General features: G+C 38.7%; 3 protein-coding genes across 5 annotated transcripts in view; 1 reads left to right on the top strand and 2 right to left on the bottom strand.

Moving 5' to 3' along the window:
- The window catches only part of CEP89 (centrosomal protein 89), a 32,663-nt gene extending 25,550 nt beyond the window's left edge, over window positions 1–7,113 (bottom strand). Inside the window, exons 1-5 of the mRNA XM_065662629.1 lie at window positions 7,034–7,113; window positions 5,203–5,309; window positions 3,792–3,947; window positions 2,975–3,176; window positions 1,777–1,882 (exon numbers count right to left, since the gene is read on the bottom strand). Coding sequence (XP_065518701.1) covers window positions 1,777–1,882; window positions 2,975–3,176; window positions 3,792–3,947; window positions 5,203–5,309; window positions 7,034–7,072 — 610 coding nt within the window. The 5' untranslated portion in view covers window positions 7,073–7,113. The remainder of the gene's footprint in view (window positions 1–1,776; window positions 1,883–2,974; window positions 3,177–3,791; window positions 3,948–5,202; window positions 5,310–7,033) is intronic.
- Window positions 7,114–7,309: 196 nt separating this feature from the next.
- Window positions 7,310–10,891, top strand: FAAP24 (FA core complex associated protein 24). 3 transcript variants are annotated; one of them, XM_065661817.1, is made up of 5 exons: window positions 7,310–7,420; window positions 8,035–8,172; window positions 8,826–8,965; window positions 9,260–9,412; window positions 10,027–10,891. In XM_065661817.1, the coding sequence occupies exons 2-5, from the start codon at window positions 8,061–8,063 to the stop codon at window positions 10,267–10,269; spliced, it is 648 nt and encodes a 215-aa protein (XP_065517889.1). In that variant the 5' UTR covers window positions 7,310–7,420; window positions 8,035–8,060; the 3' UTR covers window positions 10,270–10,891. The 3 variants fall into 3 exon arrangements, with proteins under 3 accessions (XP_065517889.1, XP_065517888.1, XP_065517890.1); XM_065661816.1 differs by having other exon boundaries at window positions 7,310–7,459; XM_065661818.1 differs by lacking the exon at window positions 7,310–7,420 and adding an exon at window positions 7,468–7,534.
- Window positions 10,892–12,966: 2,075 nt separating this feature from the next.
- The window catches only part of RHPN2 (rhophilin Rho GTPase binding protein 2), a 29,495-nt gene continuing 17,432 nt past the window's right edge, over window positions 12,967–25,029 (bottom strand). Inside the window, exons 5-15 of the mRNA XM_065662815.1 lie at window positions 24,723–24,800; window positions 23,952–24,076; window positions 22,925–23,091; window positions 20,514–20,701; window positions 19,084–19,240; window positions 18,506–18,625; window positions 18,213–18,407; window positions 17,552–17,628; window positions 16,660–16,806; window positions 15,660–15,815; window positions 12,967–14,412 (exon numbers count right to left, since the gene is read on the bottom strand). Coding sequence (XP_065518887.1) covers window positions 14,161–14,412; window positions 15,660–15,815; window positions 16,660–16,806; window positions 17,552–17,628; window positions 18,213–18,407; window positions 18,506–18,625; window positions 19,084–19,240; window positions 20,514–20,701; window positions 22,925–23,091; window positions 23,952–24,076; window positions 24,723–24,800 — 1,662 coding nt within the window. The 3' untranslated portion in view covers window positions 12,967–14,160. The remainder of the gene's footprint in view (window positions 14,413–15,659; window positions 15,816–16,659; window positions 16,807–17,551; window positions 17,629–18,212; window positions 18,408–18,505; window positions 18,626–19,083; window positions 19,241–20,513; window positions 20,702–22,924; window positions 23,092–23,951; window positions 24,077–24,722; window positions 24,801–25,029) is intronic.

Raw genomic sequence — 25,029 nt, 5'->3', positions numbered from 1 at the left:
GCAAATAAATGTAAGACAGTCCTCCCAAAATCACAAATTACATCACCAACTTTCTATTCTCTCTCTCATGGTGTATCTGGATACTGATGTGAGACCTTATTTTACCTCATGCTGTATAGATGTAACTATGGAAGAAATGAAGCTGTACTGTCATCTTCCACAATTATTTTATAAGTTTACTAAAGGACAAATGAAACATTTCTATTGATTTTACTGAGCTTGAATTCTATTGCATCTCTGAAAGAGGCAAGTGCAAATCTGACCACCCCAAAGATCTGCAGCACTTGCTGTGTAGAAGTGGGATAAGAAACTGTTTACGTATCCCATTATTTTCAGTTTAATGCATCCACATCCCAAATGGTTCCCAAAGCAACCCATTCTTTCTGAACATTGTTCTCTGTAAAGTTTTTCAAGTAACTCCACTGAAATAATATTGAAGTAATACTGGGAGCCACATAAATAACACTGAGAAAGATACACATTTTTCCAAAACGACTCAGTTCTGCTTCCTGGTTTATATCCAACAGCTAGTAGACTTCTGCCATCCTCTGTCAAAACTGCATATTGCAGCTCTGCAACAAATTCTGATACCCACTTCTCCCGAATTTAAAAGAATGGACAATTATGTAATAAATTCGTAATTGCTCTTACTCTCTTGTCATATTTTTCCCTTCACAATATTCTACTGTTACAAGAAAACAGCCTAATGACATAAAATCATAGAATAGTTAGGGTTGGAAAGGACCTTAAGATCATCTAGTTCCAACCCCCCAGCCATGGGTAGGGAAACCTCACATTAAACCATGTCACCCAACGCTCTGGCCATGAACAATGGCAGGCGTGGAGCATTCAAAGCTTCCCCAGGCAACCCATTCCAGTGCCTCCTTACCCTAACAGCAAAGAATTTCTTCCTTCTATCCCATCTAAACTTCCCCTGTTTAAGTTTGAACCCATTACCCGTTGTCCTGTCACTACCTTGCTACTTTAATATTAAAAAATAAAAAATGAAAAAAAAAAAAAAATCATCTCGCAGCCCAGAAAGCTAACTGCATCCTGGGCTGCATCAAAAGGAGCGCAACCAGCAGGTCGAAAGAGGTGATCCTGCCCCTCTACTCTGCTCCCGTGAGACTTCACTTGGAGTATTGTGTGCAGTTCTGGTGTCCTCAACATAAAAAGGACATGGAACTGTTGGAACAAGTCCAGAGGAGGGCTACCAGGATGGTCAGGGAACTGGAGCACCTCCCGTATGAAGACAGGCTGAGGAATTTGGGGTTGTTCAGCCTGGAGAAGACAAGGCTGCGTGGAGACCTCATAGCAGCCTTCCAGTATCTGAAGGGGGCCTATAAGGGTGCTTGGGGATGGACTCTTCACAAGGGACTGCAGTGATAGGACAAGGGGTAACGGGTTAACACTCTAAACAGGGGAAGTTTAGATTGGATATAAGGAAGAAGCTCTTTACTCTTAAGGGTGGTGAGGCACTGGAATAGGTTGCCCAGGGAAGCTGTGAATGCTCCACCCCTGGTGGTGTTCAAGGCTAGGCTGGACAGAGCCTTGGGTGACATGGTTTAGCGTGAGGTGCCTCTGCCCATGGCACTGGGGTTGGAACAAGAGCAGAGTAGAGGGGCAAAGCAGAGTAGAGAGGCATACTACATGAGAGGGCATACTATATGAGAAGACATACTGCATTAGAGGGTAATACTACATGATAGTTTTACTCCTAAGGAGAAATAAGGGCCTTAAAAGGTATGCATTTTGACTTAAAGCGAGCTTATTTACCTTGTATTTGCACATTTGACTCATCCACCAACACCTGAAACTCAGTTTCATGAGAGGGCACCTCCTTCTTTTCAGCATTTGTACTAGGAGATGGTGGAAACTCTTCCTATATAAAAATAAGCCAAAATCATAGTAGCACTGTTAAAATAGCTCATGTGTCTGGACATCTGTATGAAAACTTCAGCATACTACTGTCCCAGTCGCATATGGAATTCTACACCAACATTTTAAGACAATAAATTAGAAAACATACTCATTTTTTGCTTGTTTTAGGGCTCTATGCATATAAAATCTAAACCTTAAAACAATCAATGAGAAGTAGGAAACTATAATAGCAATTTAGTTCACAGGGCAAATATTCCCTGTCACCTTATTTAATCACAAGAGCCTGTGAAATTATCCTACATTTACTTGTTTGCTCTTAATAAAAGGTCAACCATTTATCTACTGTATCACAGCAGTGAGGGATTCAAGAATAATTTTTAACACTGCCTTCGCTATTTTTCCCCAGTTAATGGGATACAAGTGTCCCACATACTCCACTCATTCCCTTTTCCCTTTTTTTACCCCTCATTCCCTCCTCTCTGACTACTATCTCTTCAGTCAGGGGCATTTTCTGGTTTCTTCCACGTACATAGCATTTTATTGCCTCTTTACTATTCACTTACTTCTTCCTGTTTGCTAAAATATTGCGTAATTTTAGACTGAATTTCAAATGTGTCTTAGGAGTATTAAGTTGCCCATTGCTTGTTAAGAGCATAGAAAACTCCAGTGGTCTTCAAGACAACAATTATATTGCTTGATTCTGAATACCCTGTCTCTGTCTAGGTCTCTGCTCATTAGCACAGTACTGAATCATTAACCATTTAAAAGCAGAGTTCCTACAGCTTTTAACAACCTACTTACACAACTGTTATGCTCAACATAAAATATTGAACATTTGACAAGACTAAATTATGCACAATGACTATATACAATACCAGTGTTTTTCTGACAAGAAAAAGTACATAATTGGGGATATGCAATCTGAGATCAACAAACCTAACTCAGGCAGGAGTAAAGGAACCACAAAAAGAAAGATGTGAAATAAAAATTTATTAACTGTCTGAGGAAGAGAATGAAAAGTCTTAGAAATATTTAATACTTGCATGAATATATTAAAACATGGTAAAGGAATTAATGCATTTTAAAACCCTACCTCTTTCTTCTTGCAGGAAACAGCATAAACAGCATTGGTTCTAACATTTTCTCCCCTTCTCTCATTACTCGGACAGCTAGATTCTGCCTCTTTCTCAGCATCCGAAAGATAGGTATCCATGTCCTCATCCTCACCATAATTGCCTGATATTTCCAGGGACTGCACAGGAGATCTGTCACTACCATCAAAATTCCAGTTGGGCCTGCAAGTAGAAAGCAGTTTAAAGTCTGTTTCAGCGTTGCTTACTTTTCCATAAAAATAAACACTAGTAACGTAGAACCATGGTCTTACAATATACACAAGTCCAAATAGCCAAAACAAATAGACATCTAAGCTTCTGTTAGCTGCAAATGAGGAACATAGCCTATCTGTATGCTTTAAAATAGATGATTAACACTGCAGCTACATTTTCTTCTCTGTCTTAAAAAGTAAGCCAGATCAGAGATAGAAGGTTGCTAACTCTACTGTAAGAAGAGCCTGAAATAAATATTTAGCACAAAGGAAACATCCCATGTAATTCAGATGATTACTCAGTGATTAACTGTTTGTGTAACTGATTGTTATTTGGCAGAAATAATACATGGTTTTACACGTGCCATCCAAATCTCAATGTTATGCATACAGCGAAAACTATATGCAAACAACACTTTATAAGAAATGGGGTAAGGACTGCAGAAACTTCAGACCCAATTTATGATGTGATGAGAAAAAGTCAGTAGCTATAAATGCAGGGCTTTGCTGTAACTCTTTAAAAAAATTTTAACATTGGCAAATTCTATTTGTAATACAAGATATCAAACCACAAAGTATACACTACCCCATTCCAATCTCTGTGGCTGTAGCATACGGTTCAAAACATTCCTGTTCCACATAGCTGGAATCACTTTCGGAAAGTGATCGCTGCCGAGGCTGAGGAATAGCAACAGTGCGCCCTGTTAGTGTTGTTGCAAGGATAGCAGCTGCTAGAGCTGATCTGGAACAAAACAGAATAAAGCAATGAAACAATACTGATCTCTCCTCTGTGCTCCACATTTTATGCCTTTTTTTTTCCTTGCAAAATATTTTCACTATTTAAGCAAAGCAAAATGTTCACAATTAACAGGCATCAGCAACAGAACTCCCAAAGTAAAGCACAAAACTGGACAAGCTATTTTAACACAGCTATCTTAAGAGTAAAGTACAATACCTATTGTGTTTTCCAAATCACATGCATGAAAATCATGGAATATACTGAGTTACATTCCCCAAATTGACAAAGATAATTTACAGTACTTAGCATTCACTTTAGCCATAACAATACTACCTGGCATTGTGTTGAAACAGTGTTCCATATTCTGTTATTTTGCCTTCTAGTTTCCATTATTCCCTAATCTGAACCTTTTACTGGTAACTGAAGCTGTTAATAAACGCTGGCACATTGCAGAGTAGGGCAAGCATAAGTAGACAGAAGCGCCTATTTGTGGGATGCTGCGGAGAATAGGGAAGAGTAAGATGTAGAGGAAAAACCAAGTAGGAACAAAGATTAAAGAAAAGAAACAGTGAGGACTGTAAAAGAAATAACAGCAACCAGAGGCCAAAAAGGAAGAAGAAATGAACTAGGATTAAGTAGGAATGTTACAGACACTAGAAAGACCAAGGAAGACAACCAGAACTGAACTAAACAGAGAGAAAATAAATAAAAAACTGTAAGAAACTACAAATGAAAAGAAAAATAAAGTTCTATTTTCTATTTATGCAACTTTCCTATGCAGCTAATTCAAATCCAATACAGCATGGTTTTACATGCCAATATTTTTAAGTCCCTGCTTTTTAAAATATACAATGAAGTGGCATGTTAGTTACATTAAATTTACGCTTTTCTGATGAGCTAAAATTTCCTGAGTCATGGTACTAATACTGTTACAGTCCTACACGCTACTGTAGCCAAATTCAAAATGGCCCCAACTTTAAACAGATAATTTGTCTTTAATTGACTCAGATTTATAATAAGTTATATATTCATAGTGGTCATTGTCCTAATTATTCAGCATGCTTAGGAGTGGAAGAAAACCAGGAATCTTTAAAATTCAAAGAAGGGAACTGCCCCAGTTAAAAATACATTCTATTTATTAAAAGGTTTACATAGAAACTACAACAAGGGCATGCAATTCTTCTAATCATGCTTTTCTACGGTACAATTGCAATTGATGAAGAAAAAACCAAACCAAAACAGAGAACTAGACACCTACCTGGGCCTTTCTGGAGAAGGGTTTGGACTACGAGGGGGAGGGGTGCGGGGAACTGCAGGTTTAGGAGCTATGGTAGCAGCAGGGACCAGGCCATGAGCTATATGTTTCTAAACAATTTAAAATAAAATTAGTTGACAATGACTTTAAGGATCACAAAAAAAAACAAAAACAAACAAACAAAAAAACCCAACAACCACAGAACTGAACATGCACAAAACCTAACAATGCTAAATATCTTAAAAAGAACAATTACATGCAATTAATGTAATCAAACTAAATGATTCCAAGTTTAACTTTTTAACATGTATGACCAGGTTATAATATAATAAAGGTTAGAAATGTCATTTACATAAGACCCGTGCACGTAGGTTTTCCATCCACTGTATTACAATCTGAAAAACCAGAATTTGAACTTACTCAATTCAAGTTTGGCTTGGTTTTTTTTTTTTTTTTTTTATTTATTTCTATACATATACAAGAGAAAATGAGTAGTAGAAATCTACAAATGATAACATTAAATATCAGCTCAGAAAAACTGGGGTTGGAGTTACCTACAAAGAGTACTTTGAATGGAATCACGTAACGGTTGAAGTTGAAAGGGAGCTCTTGTGATTATCTAATTCAAGTCCCTGCTCAAAGCTGGGTAAACTAGAAAGGGCTGCTTGGGATCCTGTCCAGTTGGGTCTGGAGTATCTCCAAGGGTGGAGACTCCACAACCTCCCTGGGCAACCTGTTCCATCATCACAGTATTCTTAAAATTATTACTGTTGCCCACCCTTACATTGGTCCTTACAGTATATTTTTATATTTTATATTTAATTTACATATTTAAATGTATATTTACATTTAAGTTGAATTTTTTGTGTTTGAATTTGTGCCCATCTGCCTCGTCTTTTCTCTACACATTGAAAAATACTATGTCATAACCAAGCACATCACTTTTTTTACAGAGTAAAACAGGCTAAGTTTCTGGTATTTCTGCAACAGTTTGGAGGTTGGGCGTTTTGTCTTGTTTTGTTTGTTCGTGCATGTGTGTCCCCCCCGCCCAGTTATTCTTGGTTGTCTTCTCCAGCAGGGTAATGAACAGGTGAACTGTGGAATATTTCTGCCTCTGCAGGAAAGCGCATCAAGTAACTAAATGGTGCATTACAAAGACTGTCTTTTTACTCGGTTTTACGCTGCAAATGCTGTTTAATTCTAGATGTCTGTCTGGTATGCACCATTTTGTTAACTAAACACTATTAACAGCAGATGTCTTACTGTGATTAGCAGGGAATACAGCTGAGGGAGAAGGATGCTGTCAAACCTCAAAGTAAGACAATGTAAGATCAATACTTTGTTTTCATTCTGGTAACAAAAAACCCCACTTCAATTACTTCAAGAGCGTTGGATGCCAACATCCGCACCGTTGCTCACAATACCACAACCCTTGGCTGCTCTAATCTTTTACTACGAGCTTTCACCAGTTCCCCCTGCAGCAGCGACCGCGTGCTCGGAGGATCACCTCCACAAGCGCTACCAGCGACCGAGCTGCGCGCCCGGCGGGGTATCCAGCCCCGACAAGCGGAAGGGAGGGAACCGCACCCCGCCGGGTGCTCTGCAGCAGACACGCAGGGCCGGCACCCGGTCTCCGCACGCCTTTTCTGTGCTTAGGATTCATCTTTCTTCCCGTTTTTCATTTCCAAGAGCTCAGCCATCACCGGCACCAACCGCAAGGCGTGGCCACCTTCCCCGAGTGCCTCCGCTCACCCCGCCCAAGCACGGCCCCCGCCTGCCCCGCTGGCCCCGCTTCCCGGGCACGGAGCCGCGGAGCGCCAGGAGCGGTACTCACGAAGGAGCCCCTACGGCCTCTCCTGAAGCTGAGCGCCATGGCGGCCTCCACCGCCACCACCTCCCAAGGACGCTTCTCTCGTCGCGACCCGCCTAGTAACAACGGCGCGACAGATTTGCTGCTGGTTTGCGCTCCCCCAATCAGGCCGCACCTTGCTGACTCCTCTACCCGCCTTAGCAACCTACCAGTGGTGAGGCCCTCCCCACCCTGCCTCCTCATTCGCTCACGGGCGGTGGGGCTCTCGCTTCCTATTTGCTGGCTCCGCTGTCAGCCCGGCGAGCGCTTGGAGGCGGGCTGCTCGTGTGGTGCTGTGGCGGGGTGCCTCTTCCGAGCCGGGGTTCCCGGCTGGTTCCTGCGGCGGCCGGGGGACGGCTGTGGGCCTGCGAGGTGCGGGCGCCGGGACGGGGCTCGGCCTCTTCCGGGCAGGTCAGCGGTGCCCCGGCGGGATCTTCAGAGCGGTTCCCCGCTCCTCTCGGAGGAGCCCGGGCGGGGCTGCAAAGTGTGGGTCGGGGTAGTGGTGTTCGCGGTCGTACCGGCTCGTCTTTGGCTCTCTAAATCGTGCCTTACCCTCAGAGGCTGCGGTTTTCCCCCAAAGTTAGAACCCTGCATAAAGCTGAAAATCATTTCTGCCCTCTAACAATCTGTCTGGAGACTTTACCAGCTGAGGGCTGGAGATGCCTCTGGAGCCAGCTTTGTAATAGAAGCAGGCTTTCTCCCAGCAAGGCAGTGTGCGTGTGTGGTTTTGGTTTTGGCTTTTTTTTTTTTTTCCTAACCACCAGCTTGTCATAATTCAGTTATTTTTCTTACTGACTCTGTAGTCAGTAGAATTTGCAAGGGAGCAGCCTGTATTCAAGTGAACAGAGATGCTTACTGATCTTACATGTTAACTATAAGGTGACATCAGAGAGCAGATAGTGTCTCTTCCAGAGTGTTACATCTTACACATTTTAATAATAAAGATTGGAACAGGTTTATAAAATGTGTTAATCTCTCTTCCGCAGTTTTTTCTAGGGTATAACTGTTACCAATGACAACGAAGACAAACTCTCCTGTGGCAGCAGGATCTATAGTTGTACCTTATGGGCATGTGATTGGAAATGAGAAGTGGAGAGGGTCAGAGATAGCCCAAGGGCTACAAGGTAAGCACAAGCTGAAAGACGAAAAGTAATTTGGGCAAAGCATTCCCCTCTGTCACTCAGTATGGTTAAAATTGCCTGGAATATGCTTCACTCTGTGTCTGATTGATCCTGTATTTGTGGTGCAATCTATGTTAGCAGGCTGAAAATTATTTTTTGTCTGTCATGTATCTCCACGGTCAGTTCTGTCATATTTGCATAGCTGTGGAGCACTGCAGGGAAATAGCAGAAGTGTCTGCTTCTTGGGAACTGCAGCAGTGGGACTATTGTGAATATGCATCTCCACTGAAGTCCCTTGAATTTACATGGATACTGGGACTGTGCTATCATCTCTTGGCACAGCAAACTAAATTAAGGTGAGACTTCCAGAGTAGCATGTGGTAGTCTTTGTTAAAGACCAGAGTTCACCAAGAAGCTACAGTACGTTCAAGTCTGTGGTTTGGAAGTGTTATTAATTGGCATTACTAAAGGCATCACACAGTACTTTGAATTGCTTATACCAACTTTGCTTAAAAATATGAAAAGCTTTCAAAGAATATGAAGTTCATTGTCAAGTCACTAGGATTACTGACACATTAGGAAGATTACGCTGTGAAGTAATTATTAGTGTATTTTCAACTACTGCATTTTTTTTCTGTTAACCATCTCACCTTCAGGGAGAATTAGACTCATCTTTGAAGATGACTTGGGACTTGTGGATTTTCATATTTCAAACAGAATTTGCATTTTATATATTTCTGAAGCAGATTTGGTTGCAGGGGATGAATTCAAACGAAGATTGGTTCGGTTTAGAAATGTAAGTACTACACAGAGAAAAGGAAGAGTTTTCAGTCAGTATTTGTTTATTCCATGATTCTGTGTTATTTATAAATTCTAGTGGAGCTTAACTTTTGTGACAGTTTACACCTGAAAGCTGAAAAAATAAGCAGCTGTGTAATTGTTGTATTAAACCTCAGTACAGTTGCTGCAACTTCTGTTTTTCCTCTGTTCCACTTCCAGGCAGCTCATACTCAGTAGAAGTTTTCTGTCTGTTGCAATGGCATCTACTTGTCATTAACAAGTCTTTTCTCCTTTAATTATTTCCATACAGGCCAGTAGTCTTGGGGGAGTTGTAATTGTAGAGAAAACTCAAATAAGTGATCAGTACTTCTTAGCAGTACAAAAGCTTGTTGTACTAGAACTTGGAATGGTGTTGCTTCCTGTGGGAAATCAAGGAGAAGCTTCTCAACTTATTATTCAGCTAGTAAGTTTTTACATTAGTGGACAAATATGGGACATGAGAATGACCTGTTTTCTCACACTCATCACCCTTTTCAGAAAGAATAGGTGGGATCTTAAAGGAACATAATGTATTTTGTTGCTTAAATGTAAGGAATAAATATCCTGCAACAGTAATAGTTGAGTGGAAAGAGGGCTTATTTGGGAACAAAATAAAAAAGATGAAGAGTATTGGATTTTTTTAACGTGATCATGCACTGAGATGCCACCGAATAGCATTAGGCAATCCTCATTTCAGTTCTCTGTCAAAAACAACTTGAAATTTTGCCTTGTCTCATGCTGGGGAAACTGCGTTCTTAGTTGTTTCTCTTTTCCTTTGTCCATTCCCTGATTGCATCAAAAAATATGACAAATTCATTGTTTTAATTCATGATTGGTGTTAAGAGACTTGGCTTCCTAATGAGACGTTGTGGATGTGTCAAAGCCCATAATAAGGGCACACACTTAAGGAGGGAGCTTGTTAAAACTTCCCAGTGATTGCATTGAACTCAGTGACATTAAAAGATACTATTTTAAACCACAAAAGCAGCGCCCCAGCAGAGGGCACTTAGTATCGCTTATGAGTTTGTTTTGCTTCAGGTCCGTGAACAAAGTAAGGATCACAGCAGTAACCCATTTCTCCATAAACAACGTTCTCGGCTGGCAGAGCCATCAGTGTTTCGGACAGTGCAACAAATTCCAGGAGTTGGGAAAACAAAAGCACTGCTTTTACTGCAACAGTTTGGAAGCATCCACCGACTTTGCAATGCATCCGTTGAAGAGCTTGAGCTAGTAGTTGGACAAACGGCAGCACAACAAATCTACACTTTTTTATGTTCTTGATGGGCACATGTTTTGGAATCAGACTTTTTGTTTGTTTCTTAGAATTATAAATTTGTTTTCAATATTAGTGTATTACGGCAATTTCTATAATCCTAGTAGCGGTTGGAAGGTGCTGACTGATTACCTAGGTATTCTGCTGCTATTGCTTTACAGCTGTTATACCCATGTGGATTAAGCTGTGAAAATTGCTTTGGGAAGAGGGCTGTAAAGTGTTTTGCATCTGTCTTTTACAGAAAAAAGAGAGAAAGCAGCCTTTTTCAGCATCCATGGAAAAATAGAGAGAAGCAATTTGCTTGCCTACTTTCATCTTCCAGAAGTAAACGCCTTGTTATAATACTGGGTGGTGTGATAGTCTCAGTAGTTAGAGATATGAGTTACAGTGCTTTAAATAGGTAACATCTGTTGCTTTATAGTAATATATTTTAGAACATTTTGGAATTCCTTTGGAAAGCCCTACAAGAATAAGTCTTTGACTTTATCTTATTTTTCTGTTTCCTTTTTCAGTTCACAGGGTGTTATCAAATTTATTCCCTTGTGCCTAATATCCAAAATCTTGATTAATTCTTTTCTTTTGAATATAGATTGCAATAATAAATTTCAGTATGTTCTGAAATATTAACAAGTGTAATGTATTAATTATAATTTATAATATGCTCTACAACTTAATAGTATGCAAAACTTTTATCAAAATTCATAATTTGCCTTATTCTTACAGTATTCATAGTTTCAAAAGTTATTTGTAAAGACGATGATTGGTTTTCCTGACATTTCCTGCATTTGATTTTAAATTATATTCTTATCCTATTTGATAAGGGTAAAATCGCCTTTTCCCTTAGGTGCCCATTAAGGAGGTGTATAAAAAGCTGCTTTCAATCTGCTTGGGTTTTGGATCACAGCGGGAAGACAGTTGAGCAGGATTTTTCAATTCCCTTTTGTAAACTAAAGAGAAGTGAATAAAAGAACCTTGGCACCTTTGTGACCAATCTCACCACTGGTTTGCAGATGAACCTGTGTTGTGGTTTAAGCCCACTTGGTAATTTAGCACCACCCAGCTATTCACTCACTCCCCTCTTCTCCCCTCTGGGTGGAATGGGGAGGAGAATCGAAAGAATGTAAACCCCATGGGTTGAGATAAGAAGAGTACAGTAATTAAGGTATAACATAAACCAGTACTGCTGCCACCAGTAATAGTGATAAGGGGAATAACAAGGGAAGAGAATATAAAACTAAAAATGAAAAGGAGAAAAAACCACCAGTAAACACAAGTGATGCACAATACAGCTGCTTACCACCTGCCAACCCATACCCAGCCTGACCCAAGCAGTGTTCTGGGCCTTCTGCATGACTCCCCCCCAGTTTCTATACTGGGCATGATGTGCTGTGGTATGGAATACCCTTTTGGCTAGTTTGGGTCAGGTGTCCTGTCTCCGCTTCCTCCCTGCTTCTTGTGCCTCTTGTCCCTGGCAGAGCATGAGACTGAAAAGATCAGAGCAAGCATTACTTAGCAACAACTAAATCACTGATGTGTCATCAGTACTGTTCCCAGACTAAAGCCAAAACACAGCACTGTACCAGATACTAGGAAGGAGAAAAACAACTGCTACAGCTCAACACAGGACAACTGTTACTTGTATTGATTCTGTAGTTGGGATGAAAGTACATTTACTTATAATTTGGGCATAAACATTTAACTTACAGAATAAAATTTTCCAGAACAAGATAATACTTTATTACAAATAGGGAATTGTTAGGTTTCTTTATAAATCTGCTTGTTTATTCCCTCATCTCTCAGACTGTCACTCTGCTATGGAGACTCGATTTCACATCTAAAATTATACGCTCATTGATGCTGCAAAATTAACACCTTTTTAATTCTTCAAATGACCTACTCCATGCAGTAAATAAAGCTCAAGTCGTAACAATTACTATTAATGGACTAAAAAACTGAGCTAATAAGTTACTGCAAACCTTCATTTTCACTTTATAGTAGCCTTGTATATCTTTGTGGATAGAAACAAGTACTCTTGTGATCTGAGCAAGAAGGTAACTTGCTATGAAATGTATGGATTTGAGAAGTCCAAAATTTTACTTGGGCTGTTGGAGGGGTTGGGAATGCACTTAAATAAAAGACAACCCCCAACTTTTCCTCAAGGACTAGCAAGTGTGGTGATGGGAATGGAAAGGCAGTTAATCATGCAGCTAAGAGGAAAGATATCAGCAGGAAGACTATCATAGTGGGCTAAGAAAACAAAGAGCTGGAACTCATGTGACTTTAACAAAATCTTTGGCAGCTTGATAGTAATTTTAGCCATACATACAATGTAAATCTCTTCTGTATGCAATATTGTATGGCAGGGTCTTACATACCAGTACAAGTGCTGCTTGTGTAAAGACATGCTACTGCAAGTACATGCAAAGGATTAACTACTTAAGGATAGGTGAGTCAAGTAATTTACTGCATTTTTTTATGTACACTTTAAAGAGAAAGTCTAGAAATATGTTAATACTCCCTAAGGAAGCAAGTTTTAGACTAATTAAGTTCCTGTATTATACAATACAAACTGAAGACAAACAGTTTAAGTCTTTCTAAGCAGTATTAGAGAAACATGCAAGAGGTACACCAGCACCAGAGAGTGAAATCCTACAAATTATGTGATATTATGGAAGCTGCAGCAGAATCAAAGAGCTACCACAAAATGGCATAATCTGACTTTTATTATTCTGAAATAAGTTTCAATGTATTTACACCTATTACATAAGAAACTACAAATGAATGACAACTTTCAAGTCTACAGTCAGATAAAAACTTGCCCTTTAAGTTTTGAGTATCAAACAGTATATATCTACTCTGTAGATGGCAATGTTAACTAACACTACTGTGTTAGCAATCTTCAATTATTAGCAATTTCAGAAAACAAAAATATCGGAGAAATGCTCACACAGTTGTTGTCTCCCTCCTCAATATATATATAGCCCAAGCTTACTCATACCCATTTGGTTTACCTGGTGCGGTAGTAAATAAATATTCTGCCACTCAGACTCAAGTACTTTTTTTATCCCCATAGTTTATGTACTCTTGATCAACATACTAAAATATGTCAACTTTAAGATTTGTTCCACAGCTATCAATTTTATCAAGACTAATGAGATCCAAGTCTTACGGTAAGGTAGTTGCATAATTTCAAGTTTGGAATAAAACCTGGTTTTAACAATTGAATCATCAGGCATTTAAAATGTAACCTGGATCAGAACAAGAGCAGAGTAGAAGCCTTTTGTAGTTCAAAAGATCTTCTGACTTCTAAGCCTTCTAATTCTCTTCCAGAATCAAATTAACTGTTCAGCACACCTAGTACTCACAGCAAGCAAATGTTTCTGTGTAAACCCCACAATTAAATGACACTGCCTCTTCACAGAATCACAGAATCCCAAGGCTGGTTTCTCTGAATAACATTATTGTCTCTTGCCTGTGGTTTGTTAAGATAATTCTTAGAGTAGTGTTAAGTGATTAACCTTTTACAGAAAATCATCCTTTAATGTTTGTTTTGCATGCAGCATCAGTTTCTAATAAATAACTCCTATCAGTTATAAAAAAAAAAAAAAAAAATCAGTCATGATGCTGTATTTTGAAATTCCAAAGGAATCCAGTCCTCACCTAAGCAATTTCATCATCTACATCTTGTTATTGCATACCTCCCAAACCACTTCATTCTAACCTTCAGGATGTAAGTTTTACAGTTTTTGCCAGCCCCTGACCTTCATAGTGGCTCGATGCACAGTAGTCAGCGACATTTGTCTTAATTTATACATGTGTATACATAGAAATGAAATTGATCAACATTTTTATATACGTTCAAAAGAAACACATCATGTTAGAAGATCCTTCTGAAAGATTCAATACATTGAGCTTTCTGTATTCAGAATTGTGAAGGGAGAAAGCTTCTTCTTAACCTGACAGCTTCCAGCCACAGCTGAAGGCAGGCAGAGGGTGCTTGCAGCTTTCTGTCTATTTTTAGTTCCCCAACTTAGAAAAGGCAGTTTCAGTGGGGCTTTCTTCGTCTGATCAATCTTATCCTCTTCCATGGCTAAACAGATTAGGGAGTATGTCTTCTGCATTCCCACTGAATAAGTTGCACTCTTACTATGCTGTAGGAAAGAGAGAAGAATTATAACAATCAGTCAGACAAAATGGGTCAAAATTTTGAACAAAAGCTTACTGTGCAAACAGTTTTCCAAGGCAGAGCACAGCAAGCTTTCTGTGCTAATGACATACTAAGGGAACACAAGCCCCTTCAGAGTGCTGCTGTCATGGTATTTTGCCCATATAGACGAAGGGTATACTACACACAGTGTAACGGACTTGTAAATCTTGTCCATGAGTTGAGTTATAGTTAGCATTTGCTGGCTTCTAGCACAACTGCATAATATAAAACCTCCCTACAAAGCTTAGGTATGTAGTTCTTGCATGAATCTCTGAAGGGAAGTTTTTTTTGCTGCTTTTGGACAGGTTCCATGTTGACTGCAACTATGACAACAAGAGCACATAGGGCACCCTTTAGGGATACCTGAAAGGCACAGCCTACTCTGTCCTGAAGCAATTTGATTATATTTTAGTCTCTTGTTTCCAGTAGCAGCTTAGAAGGGCAGGGGTGCAATTCCTTATTTTCAATAAGAAAAATCAACTTCTCAAACCAAGAAAACCTAACAGCAGTAAGAGCACCGTGATCACTTCTACTAAGGCAATGCTACTTCAGTGCCTAAGCCTGCCAGGGAACGTTAGAAGCGGTGGATTTAGCTGAACTACAGGTTCTCTCACACTACCAGCAAGTTACTTTGAGCTTAACATTTTTTAATCTTGTTATTTTTCTTCAGTCTAAAGCTTCTACAGCAGCTTAGTAACTGACTAGACAGTTAAAGTCCAAAGTAAAAGATATATATACTAATTCATGGTATAACACAGAAGTCATGATTATTTATATCACCAGTGCATAGAAAACAAGCACGTGGTCTTGGATGTTCTATTTCATGCCATTATTATTCCATTGTGGCTTTTCCAGTGCTGAAAATGGCAATATTTTCATCCTCTATGCCAAGTTAGAGGAAAATAAACTATGCCCTGGAATATATAATGCAATTAATCTAAGTAGCTCCACTACATAGAAACCCACCACCCAGCCATTCTTGTGCACTCATCTCTGCTTTAGCTGGCGAAGTCAGAATGATTTAAACAGAGTGTCTAAAACTGAACACATGCCTGAATGCTTTATATGTTCACTGATGGAGTGCAATATCTGACTACATGAAAGTAAGCATTAAGCAGGGACTGAAGCCAGGAAAGTGAAAAACACTCTCACACATCCAAATCTGCAAAACACTTTTGCCTCATTACATACCACAGATGCCGTTGTATCCTGACAGCTGATAACCTCGAACTCGATGGGCTGCTCTCCCACACTTCTGAATTTTTCCAGCACCTCTTTCACTCCGAGCCACTTGCAATCCATACCACCAACTGAAACTATGTAGTCACCTTCTTTTAGGCCCTTTAGCTGTCAAAAAGATTTATGCACAGGTTATTATCTGGAATTACAAAGATGGGTAAAATATTTTTGTCATCATACATTGATGGCATTTTCCTCTTAGATGCTATAAAACCGTTGTCTAGCCAGACACATGGGACAGAAGTGTACACATAAAAAACAGCTTTGAGTACATAGATTACCTATGAGTTTCCACTGATAACTGTGATTCTGACATACTCAAATGTTGGCTTTTTTTATGTCCTTTTCACCTTTCTCCTTAAGTAAAGGAAACATGTTTTTAGCTACCCTATCATCCCCCATGAGATATTTTCTCCAGTTTTTACTTCTCTTTCTTCAGTACTTTTATTTGTACTTTTGTGGGTGCTGCAGCCTTTCCTATAGCGGAGCTGTGCTCATTACTGCATGGTGCTTTAGCCTTCTGTTTCTCCCTCAAAGAAGAGCAACATATTAGAATCCAATAATATGTTCTTTCCTCTCTTTTTCCTTGGGCACGTGCTACCTTGCCTTCCCTTCCTGATTCTCACCCTTACTGTTGTTGCCATTTTGTAAAGCCCTTTTAACTTCCTGAATTACATGGACAATAATATTTGCTTTTATTATTTGTAACTTTATATCTATCAGGCATGAACAGAGGAATTAACTGACTCTAGTTTAAGGTGATGCCAGGGATACAGATACCTTAAAGGTGTACAGCACTGAAAATGTGCTCAGATTATATGAATTGACTATACTGATGTATGGTAGAACTCAACAAAAGCTCCACACACCAGTATGAACAAGTTAAAGTTACATTTAAAGATGGTGATGCTAGAGTCTGGAGACATCATTAATATTGCACCAATGTACTTACTGCTGCAGAACACGCTGGATCAAGACAATAAATTTGTACTGGTGAACCTCCTTTAAGACTGAATCCTAGCTCTCCTGCTTCATGGTGGATACGAATGGTACGTGGAGCTGTCCATCTCTGCTTGGCTGAGAACACTGTCAGTGGGCCCTGCAGGTAACAGCAGCAGGCACATTATGTTTGCCGTCATTCATAAGTAAGCATTTCTAATTTTAAGTTACAATGCTTTAAACTCATCTTCTGTAGATTTTACTCAGGCTAACTTTCAACTACTTCAGTTGAAATGGAACAGCGAGATTTATCCCAGAAGTTTAACGTGTCCCTGAAGTGCTCTGCCCTACTTCATGACAGTTCAGGTGATAATTCAGAGTTGGGTGACAGCAACTGCCAAGTTGTTCTGGGATGATTGATAAGGTGTGCATAATCTTTTGCTGCAGCAGGCTCTAAGGTCCTGTATTATTCGGTTTTGGAGGAGATAACTGATTCATGAAACATTGCAAATTCTGATCCTAACCACAACTCCCAATTCCCTTTGCCCGCTGATACACAGAGCCACCTGAAAGACTGGCTTAGTAGCACACAACATTACACACTCAGCATGCCCATCTTGTATGTGGTTGTATGTGATTATCCACTGAAACTTCATGAGACTTTTATGAAGGTTATCAAGAATGAATACTGTGTGAAGCCACTTACAAACACCACTTTGCTAGTCTCAAGCTCACTTATACCTCTGAAGCTAGGTATGATCTTTCCAATAATGTCTGAGGAAAAACACAGTTACTACAGGATCATTTTTGAGACTGAAATACTTGTGTCTCTTCCCTCATGTTGGAATTAACTTGTACTTGCTAACAAAATGACAGAGGTTGGTCAGCATTAGCATGTTACATACCAGCCTGTAAAAGAAGTCTTTAACTTTGACCTTCGATAACTGAGGAGCAATTGTTTCTATTTTATGCTCTGTTTTAGCTGAAACAGAAAGAAAACAAAATTAATTTTCTCTCAATTATTAGTTAGAAGACAATTTTTTTTTCTTGCATTCCAAGCTAGATAAAAGTTTCTCCTAAATTCTTACTGGGCTGTAGAAAAAAAAACCAACATTATTGTGAAAATTTGTAAAGACATCTCTGAATTGCTTTACAAATATCTTCAGAGCTCATACTATCAATACAGAAAACTTTGCACAATCCACTCAAACAAAACTATTTGCTATGAAGATGCTATGTCCATCTTCCAATATTTCTCAGGAAAGGAAATGAAAAACCAATGCTCATTCTTTCCCCATGCTTCAAAAGAGGAAAGAGTTGGATGAGCTGGACTAAGGTAGGAAGAACCAATAGCAGTCAAACTGAGTTAACAGCTTAGGCCAATATAAGAGTTGTGCTTCAAGAAACAGTAATTTCTCCCCCCACATGATTTTAGTTTCCTCGTTTTTTCTAGCTCACAAGATGCTTATTCCATATACATACATATATATAAAATAAAGGTATAGCCCCATGAAAGCATATACATGTATGGCTAGATACCCTTTAGTTCTAGCTGTGTACACTTACAGAGGATATCTGGAGCCTGGATTAGACTGAGAAAGTCATCTTCCGTCTCTTGCTGAGCATATTTGAGAAGTGAGCGCTTGTGTGCAGCTGTCAGAACCTCCTGAAGAACATCAATGTTTCGAAGCTTTTTGCACAGACCACAGACTCTCAGAGCTTCTTCGTGGTAAATGATGGCTTTGCGCAAGTGTGCTTTCCCTGAAAAAGCATTAGAAACAGTTGGTTGTCACCCAAAGGCAATAAATAGAAGGTAATCTTCTAACTGTATCCAGTAGCTGTGTGAAGCTGGCAGTTACCTAGTTGTTTTCTCTGAACTTTGTCCTTTAAAACAGTGAGAACCAAGAGTCCTTCAGGCACATAGTCATACATCTGGGACAAGGCCTTCTCCTGCTGATCTTCGTCATCACCAGGCTGCACTATAATAATTGAAACAGAACATCAGCCGTCACACATCTCCTGGTGTTCTGTTCCTTTAGGTGTATTGTTGTGAAATTATTATTACCTTCTCTCCAAATGCAGTCAAATATTGTTACACATAGATATTGATAGGAATTTATTAGGACTTTCATCATTTTTATCATCTGCAATACGCAAGTAATACTTATATGCCACAGTACATCAATAAAAATTGAACAATCTGGTAGCATATAATGGATATAATTTATGCTATTTTGCGAAAGTTACGTAAATTAACTTTCACATTATTCTGTACAGAACAAAAAAAGCAAGGCCTCATATCTGAATGGTAAAATGGCTACAAATTAACATCTATTGAAATCCAAAGTTTCCTGGCTTCTCATCTTACTCAGACCGAATTATAAGTGTTTGTGTTTATTACTGTTATTTATATTTATAGAAAATGTATTATTCTTACATTCATGGTCACACAGAATGGTGGCAATGAAGTAATGTGCCAGAGCTTTGTAATGGTCTGACTTGATCTGTGCCAGCTTAGACCAGGAATAGGGGATGTTTTCTTTCACTGGCTCCTGATTCATTGCAGTGTTAACCAGCATGTAAACCTCTCCCACCTAAAATAAAGCACAGCATTGAAATATGAGAATATTACAGTAATTATTAGGAGCTCAAGTAAGGCACAGTATATGCAACCTCATGATAATTTCATGTGCCTCACACCAAAGGTAGGAAAAACATACAAAAAGAAGACTGTTACAAAATATCAGAAATAAGTTTTGAGAAAAATCGAAATTTCATCTCTGATTTTTCCCTTGCAAGAAAAGTAAATCAATTTTGTACAAGAACAGATGGACTAAGTCAATCTATGTGTCTTCAGAATTCAGTAAAAGCATGATAAAATACATGGGTTTTAATTTACAAATGCATCTCATTGACTTAATTCAGCTGAGAAAAAGGATGAAGCACATTACTTACACAACAGGTGTTCAGTACTTAACTTCTGAAACTGTGGAGTCCTATCTAGCCTTAAGTTTGTGTGGCCTAGTTAAAACGGGGCTACTATCCTTTATGCAGAGGAAAGAATATAACTTTGCAAGCAGTGAATGCTGCTTGAATGGATCAAACAACTCCAACTGACAGAATCAAAATGTCTTTCCCCTGCAGCTAATCAGCCCTACAGCTAAGTGCAGGGTTGATAGGGAAGGCTTTGTCCATTTATCTAGTATGGAACCAATTATACATCTCCTTCTCTGAAGTGGCTCAGAAAGCATATTCATGTCTTGTTGGCATACCCAATTTTTGATGTCAACAACCTCATGTCAACACATACTGTGTACAGCTTGCCTCCCCAGTTTTCAGGCGAGTCCTTCAGCTACCAACCTGACTCAGCTTATCAGGGTCTTTCCCCCAGTTACAAATTCATTACTCTTTTGGACTTGCACTTTTTAGGTTTGCATAACCTCCAGCTGCTGGGAAAGACAACAGGTTGTGTTCAATACTTAACAGAGAGCTACACAAACAACACTGTTGCTTTTTACATTGTTCTGTGGACAAGATCTGTACTGTTTGAAAGAGCGATATGATAAATAGCTTGTAAAAAACATTCAGAAAGTTCACTGCCCAACTATTGCAGCATGTTTCTGTTAAACTTCATGAATTATGGATTTTTAAAATCATAACAGTTCTAAATTAATTAAATTGCAGCTATCTGCATTTTAAACATCTGAAAGGTTGTGATTCTCATTGTAGCTTGTCCACTTGGGTTTTTCCAATGGTTGTTAATGTTTATATTTAAGAAATTCTGCTTTTATTACTAGAGGCTGTAGCTATTACCACAGCATTGTAAACGTTTATTTTAAAATACAAGACTCAAATTTTAGCCTTTACCTTGGCAACTTCCTGTGTCATTTTCACTAGCGTGAAAAACTCATTGCGTATTCCAGGGAGACCAATTTGCTCAAAAACACACTCTTGAGCTTGTGCAAGCATCATTTTTACTAGTACGTTCAGCATAGCTGGGCTCATATCATAGCTTGGGGTGTGAGTAAAGGTCTCCTTCAAGTAGCTCAGGACTCCTGAAATTACAAAATGCATTTGTCAGCACTACAAAGAGAGAAACTTATGAATGCTATTCTAGCAAGTACCATAATAATTAGGATTGAAAGCATACTTTCTAGTATTGCACTACAGCAATCTGAAGGGATTCTTAGTACACATGGAACTAGACTGAGTTACAGACTTTACTTTGCATTCCCATAAAACATCTGAAGGCACAGTTCTCAAAACTACAGTTCAGAGGAGCAACAGAAGCTGCAAGTTTTAAAGGCGATACGCTCCGGTTTGCTTCTATCAGTTCTTGTGGTAGGCTACGGCTTATACATAGGACAATAGGGAAAAAGAAATCTAACACAGTTACAAGGAGGTGACAGTAGAACCCTTGAATGGGAGGAAAACACATGAACATATAAACTTCATTAATTTTGAATCTCCTTTTCAGACGCTGCCAAGTACATTTTGTGTCCTAGTGAAAGCTCAGTTCCATCCCTGTAAGTAAACTAGAACAGTATATTTAACAGGGTAAAATCAGATTCTGCTGCAGACATTTGTCTCCACCAACATATGAATCATTTCTATAATTTCCAAATTAAAAGCAAACACTAACTGCAGTGCAAATATTAAGTAGCAGTTTCATGGATGGAAGTGTGACCTTCAGTATGCATGTCATCCAACTGGTTTAGTGAGTTCCACTAGCCAGCTAATTACTGATAATACTACAAAAGTGTAACAATAAGACCTCTGCTTCTTAAGTGTTCCAGCTTCCGTACTCTTACTTCTTGCTACTACATTCAGTTCTGGTCATATTGTGCTGTATTTTCCTACTGCCACTCTCCGAGATTTTTCATTTTGTTGCACTTTATCTTATGATTATGCCCTTATACAGTTTTAAATTACAGCATTGTCCACCTTTTTGCACCAGAATCCCCAGCTCCAGACTTGCCAAGCACATCCCACATACTGAAGGAATGCCCTACTGAAAGGGGCTGAAAATACAAGTGGGGAAATATTTTTGTTGTTGTTTTTAATGTATTTTTGCCTATGCAATAAACATATACACACCAAGAGCTTTGCTGAGGATAAACTGTGCAACATTTTCCATTTAGCACAGAGAAATAGTTAATACATGCTCTGTATGATGTCTCTACCAACATAATGAAGAGCGTTACGGAGCCGTGCACAGGTACAATGAAATGCCTTCTGAGCACACAGCTTTGGGGCCCTGCAGAGGTTATGTAGCAGCAAAAAAAGCATTTCAATTGGTGAATTAATTCTGTTCTGCAAATCTGTCCAAGTGAAAATATGTGGGTTTTCTTTTTCTTAATTATTTGCAAAATGGAAGTAGCAGCAGCAAAATGGAGATATTTCTGAAGTACTGAAATTTGGTTTTGATGAAATAGAAAGGTTGAAAACCTGATTAATAAATGCATGAAGATATACTATCAATTTTTTTGATAGCTGTGTATTCATAAGAGGGGTTTTAGGAGACTCCAGCTCTCTGGTCCACAGTTCATAGCTGAAAAAGCTCTATACAGTGCAAACCAGTAGCCACAGATTGTTAGTGCAGAAATAAGTCATACAGTACATGTTAATTACATAGGGCATGTCTTCAAGCATTACATGTAGCACAGATGACATTTACAAAAAAATGTAAATCTACTTGGGGAAAAAAAACCAAAACAAAAGCTTCTGTCGTATGTTAGTTCAAGAGATATGATTCCCTTTACTAGAATTTGTATTTTCCTCGCTTGGGACATATTGATTTTTTTGAACCTGTTTGCCTTTGGAAAATATACAGTCAGCTTCCAATGAACTGCAAATTTCACATCAGAGAACCCAGTAAGATTAATTTTGAAAAGACCATGTGGAAAACTATGTTTAAAACACTTTATCAACCCTTTACATTGTTTCTTAGGCAGATTTTACACCTACACAGTATCACTGAGGCAAAAGCAGTTACGTTGGTGAAACAAAAAAATGAACAATGAAGCAGTTACCATTGGGGTTATAACTTGGACCTCTGAACTGCAGTTCATAAAGAATACTGTGGTTAATGATTAATCTACATGCTCAGACTACAGTTCCAGGCTTTTATTTAATTCTTCATCTCAGCTGCTCATGGGGCTTGAATTTCCCTGTTTGTTTTTTTTTTTTGTGTGTACTAAATGCAGAAATCTGCAGGATATCAGGATCAAACGAGGAACATCAGTGTAAAGACCTTCCCGGTATTTTAAAATTTGTACCTGCAGCTCTTTGAAAAGCATCCACAGCTTTTTCGAGTCCAGCCTGGGTTTGACGATTGCACCTTGTTCCAATCTGGGTATAGAGGGCTCCAATGTTGAACAAAATGCTAGCTTTTTCAAGTAACAGATTTGGCTGACACACTGGGACACCCGTGAAAGAATCGTACCTTGGGAAACAAATATTATAAGTGTTAAGATTAGCAGAGTCCATCAAAAGATATTTTCATAAAGTTTTTCGAAAAAAGCAGTTCTTAATTATTTTTTGCTTGTGTGAAAAAGGTGAGCAGAAATACCACAGTGTAGGACAATCTAAATGCTGCAAGTCAGCTTTATTGGAGGCTTAGTTTTCGGCAGGTTTTACAGCAGTGCCTCCATAAGCATATTATATCCAACTCAAAAGTGCCTGTAAGACATCACAGAGGCTGAAAGTATACTGGGGAAGCAGGTGTGTGTGCTGCTATGTTCTTGTACTTAGATGTTGCCAAAGATCAACTATTGGCATGGGCAGATATTCTATAGTTTTAAGATTTCTATTTGCAGTTCTGACTAAAAATGTAATGGTTCCTCTTGGCTGCATCATAAAATGCTTTTTTTCATCATAAAAATGCTGAATTCAGACCCAAACTTTGCTCACAGATGTAGTAAGCAAATGCTATAATAAATTAAGCCGCTCCTCCTCATTTCCAGGATGGGAATTAAAGTCTGACCCATTCCCCACCTGCATCATGCAACAAGGTTCAGAGTTTAGAAAACATCTACCATTGATCAAAAATGAAGATTACTTTCTTTTTCTCTTGTGCTAACCTGTAGCCTGAGACATTTGCCATTGACAAGGGCTTCACTCTAAGTGTGATAAAGGTGTACTGTATTCGGGTTTATTCTTAACACTAAAAGAAAAAACTGACAACACACACTGCATGGAGTAGTGGGGGAAATACACGGACTTGATTCAAATTAAACAGAAGACAGTTACTGATTAACTGTGTTTTGAAAGAGAAGAGACAAGTCAAACATGAACTATACTTACCATATAAATAAAACTCCCATGTGCCTTGTGGGTGGGAAAAATCTGTTTTCTACATAACCAAGTTGAAGGAAATAGCTTATCAGCATCTCAATGCCAGCTTCATCTCGGCTAGGAGTGCGGCAGGCCTTGAATTGCAAGAGATTTAAATGAAGTGTATTCTGTTGAGTTACAGGATGAGTACGGAAGCACCAAGGATAAGACTCTGTGGACTTCTGCATATCATAAAAATGTTTGGAATCCGAGAACAGTAAGCTTAAGGCCATATGGATGCATGCCAAATATGAGTTTTTCAGCTGCACAAAATCAGCATGCAACCTTTAAGGAAGCTAAGAGGATCTGTTAGGCAATTCTCAAATTTAATTAAATAAAATCGTAGGTATTTTATGAAAGCTACAAAGTAAGTTTCTAATATAATACAGAAAACAACACCATTCTACTACAGTGTTTTGCCAGATGAATTCCCTTCAACATTCTTCCTGCTAAATTTATAGTTCCGTAAAGTAAAAAAGTAGGCAAGACAAATCTTAGATTTATGAAGTTGTGTCAACAGCTCAATCACTTTGCATAACTTCACCCTTTTCTTCCCTTGTTCTCTACTCAGACTGTAAAGCTTTTGGACAACAGAGATTCATGTTCCATATCTCAGAAACTAAGTCAATACAAATATGATGAGTTAAAAATAATAGGGACATATTCTGATTCCATATAAATGATAGTATTTTCAACTGCAGATTAAAAGACCTCATTATATGCCAAGTAACTTGAACTTACTTGTCTCAGATCCATGAGATCTGCTATTTCATCTTCATATTCAGAACTGTCTTCACTATAATGTTCCAGAATAAAGTCCTAAAAAAAAAAAAGGAATATCCAATAATCAACTAAACTACTTTTTCCTGCAATTGCAAAAGGTGCAAAACTGATTCATTTGTTATTTCCATGGTGTCTACTCCCTTCTAGTCAATAGCACAATAACGTATAGCAATGAGACTACAAAAAGACAATAGTACAAATAACTTGATTTGATACACAAGATGAGAAATCTCAGTAAAGGAGCCAAACACCCATTACATCAACT

This window comes from Lathamus discolor, chromosome Z, assembly GCF_037157495.1.
Source record: "Lathamus discolor isolate bLatDis1 chromosome Z, bLatDis1.hap1, whole genome shotgun sequence".
Classification (NCBI taxonomy): domain Eukaryota; kingdom Metazoa; phylum Chordata; class Aves; order Psittaciformes; family Psittacidae; genus Lathamus; species Lathamus discolor.
Note: the sequence above shows the minus strand (reverse complement) of the source record. Positions and strands in the feature narration are given on the sequence as shown.

Excerpts from the sequence above, each read along its gene's own strand:
- FAAP24 (XM_065661817.1), top strand. The coding sequence starts at position 8,061 with ATGACAACGAAGACAAACTCTCCTGTGGCAGCAGGATCTATAGTTGTA. Across the intron at positions 8,173-8,825 it reads GATAGCCCAAGGGCTACAAG|GGAGAATTAGACTCATCTTT; the intron begins GTAAGCACAAGC and ends TCTCACCTTCAG. Across the intron at positions 9,413-10,026 it reads CTCAACTTATTATTCAGCTA|GTCCGTGAACAAAGTAAGGA; the intron begins GTAAGTTTTTAC and ends GTTTTGCTTCAG.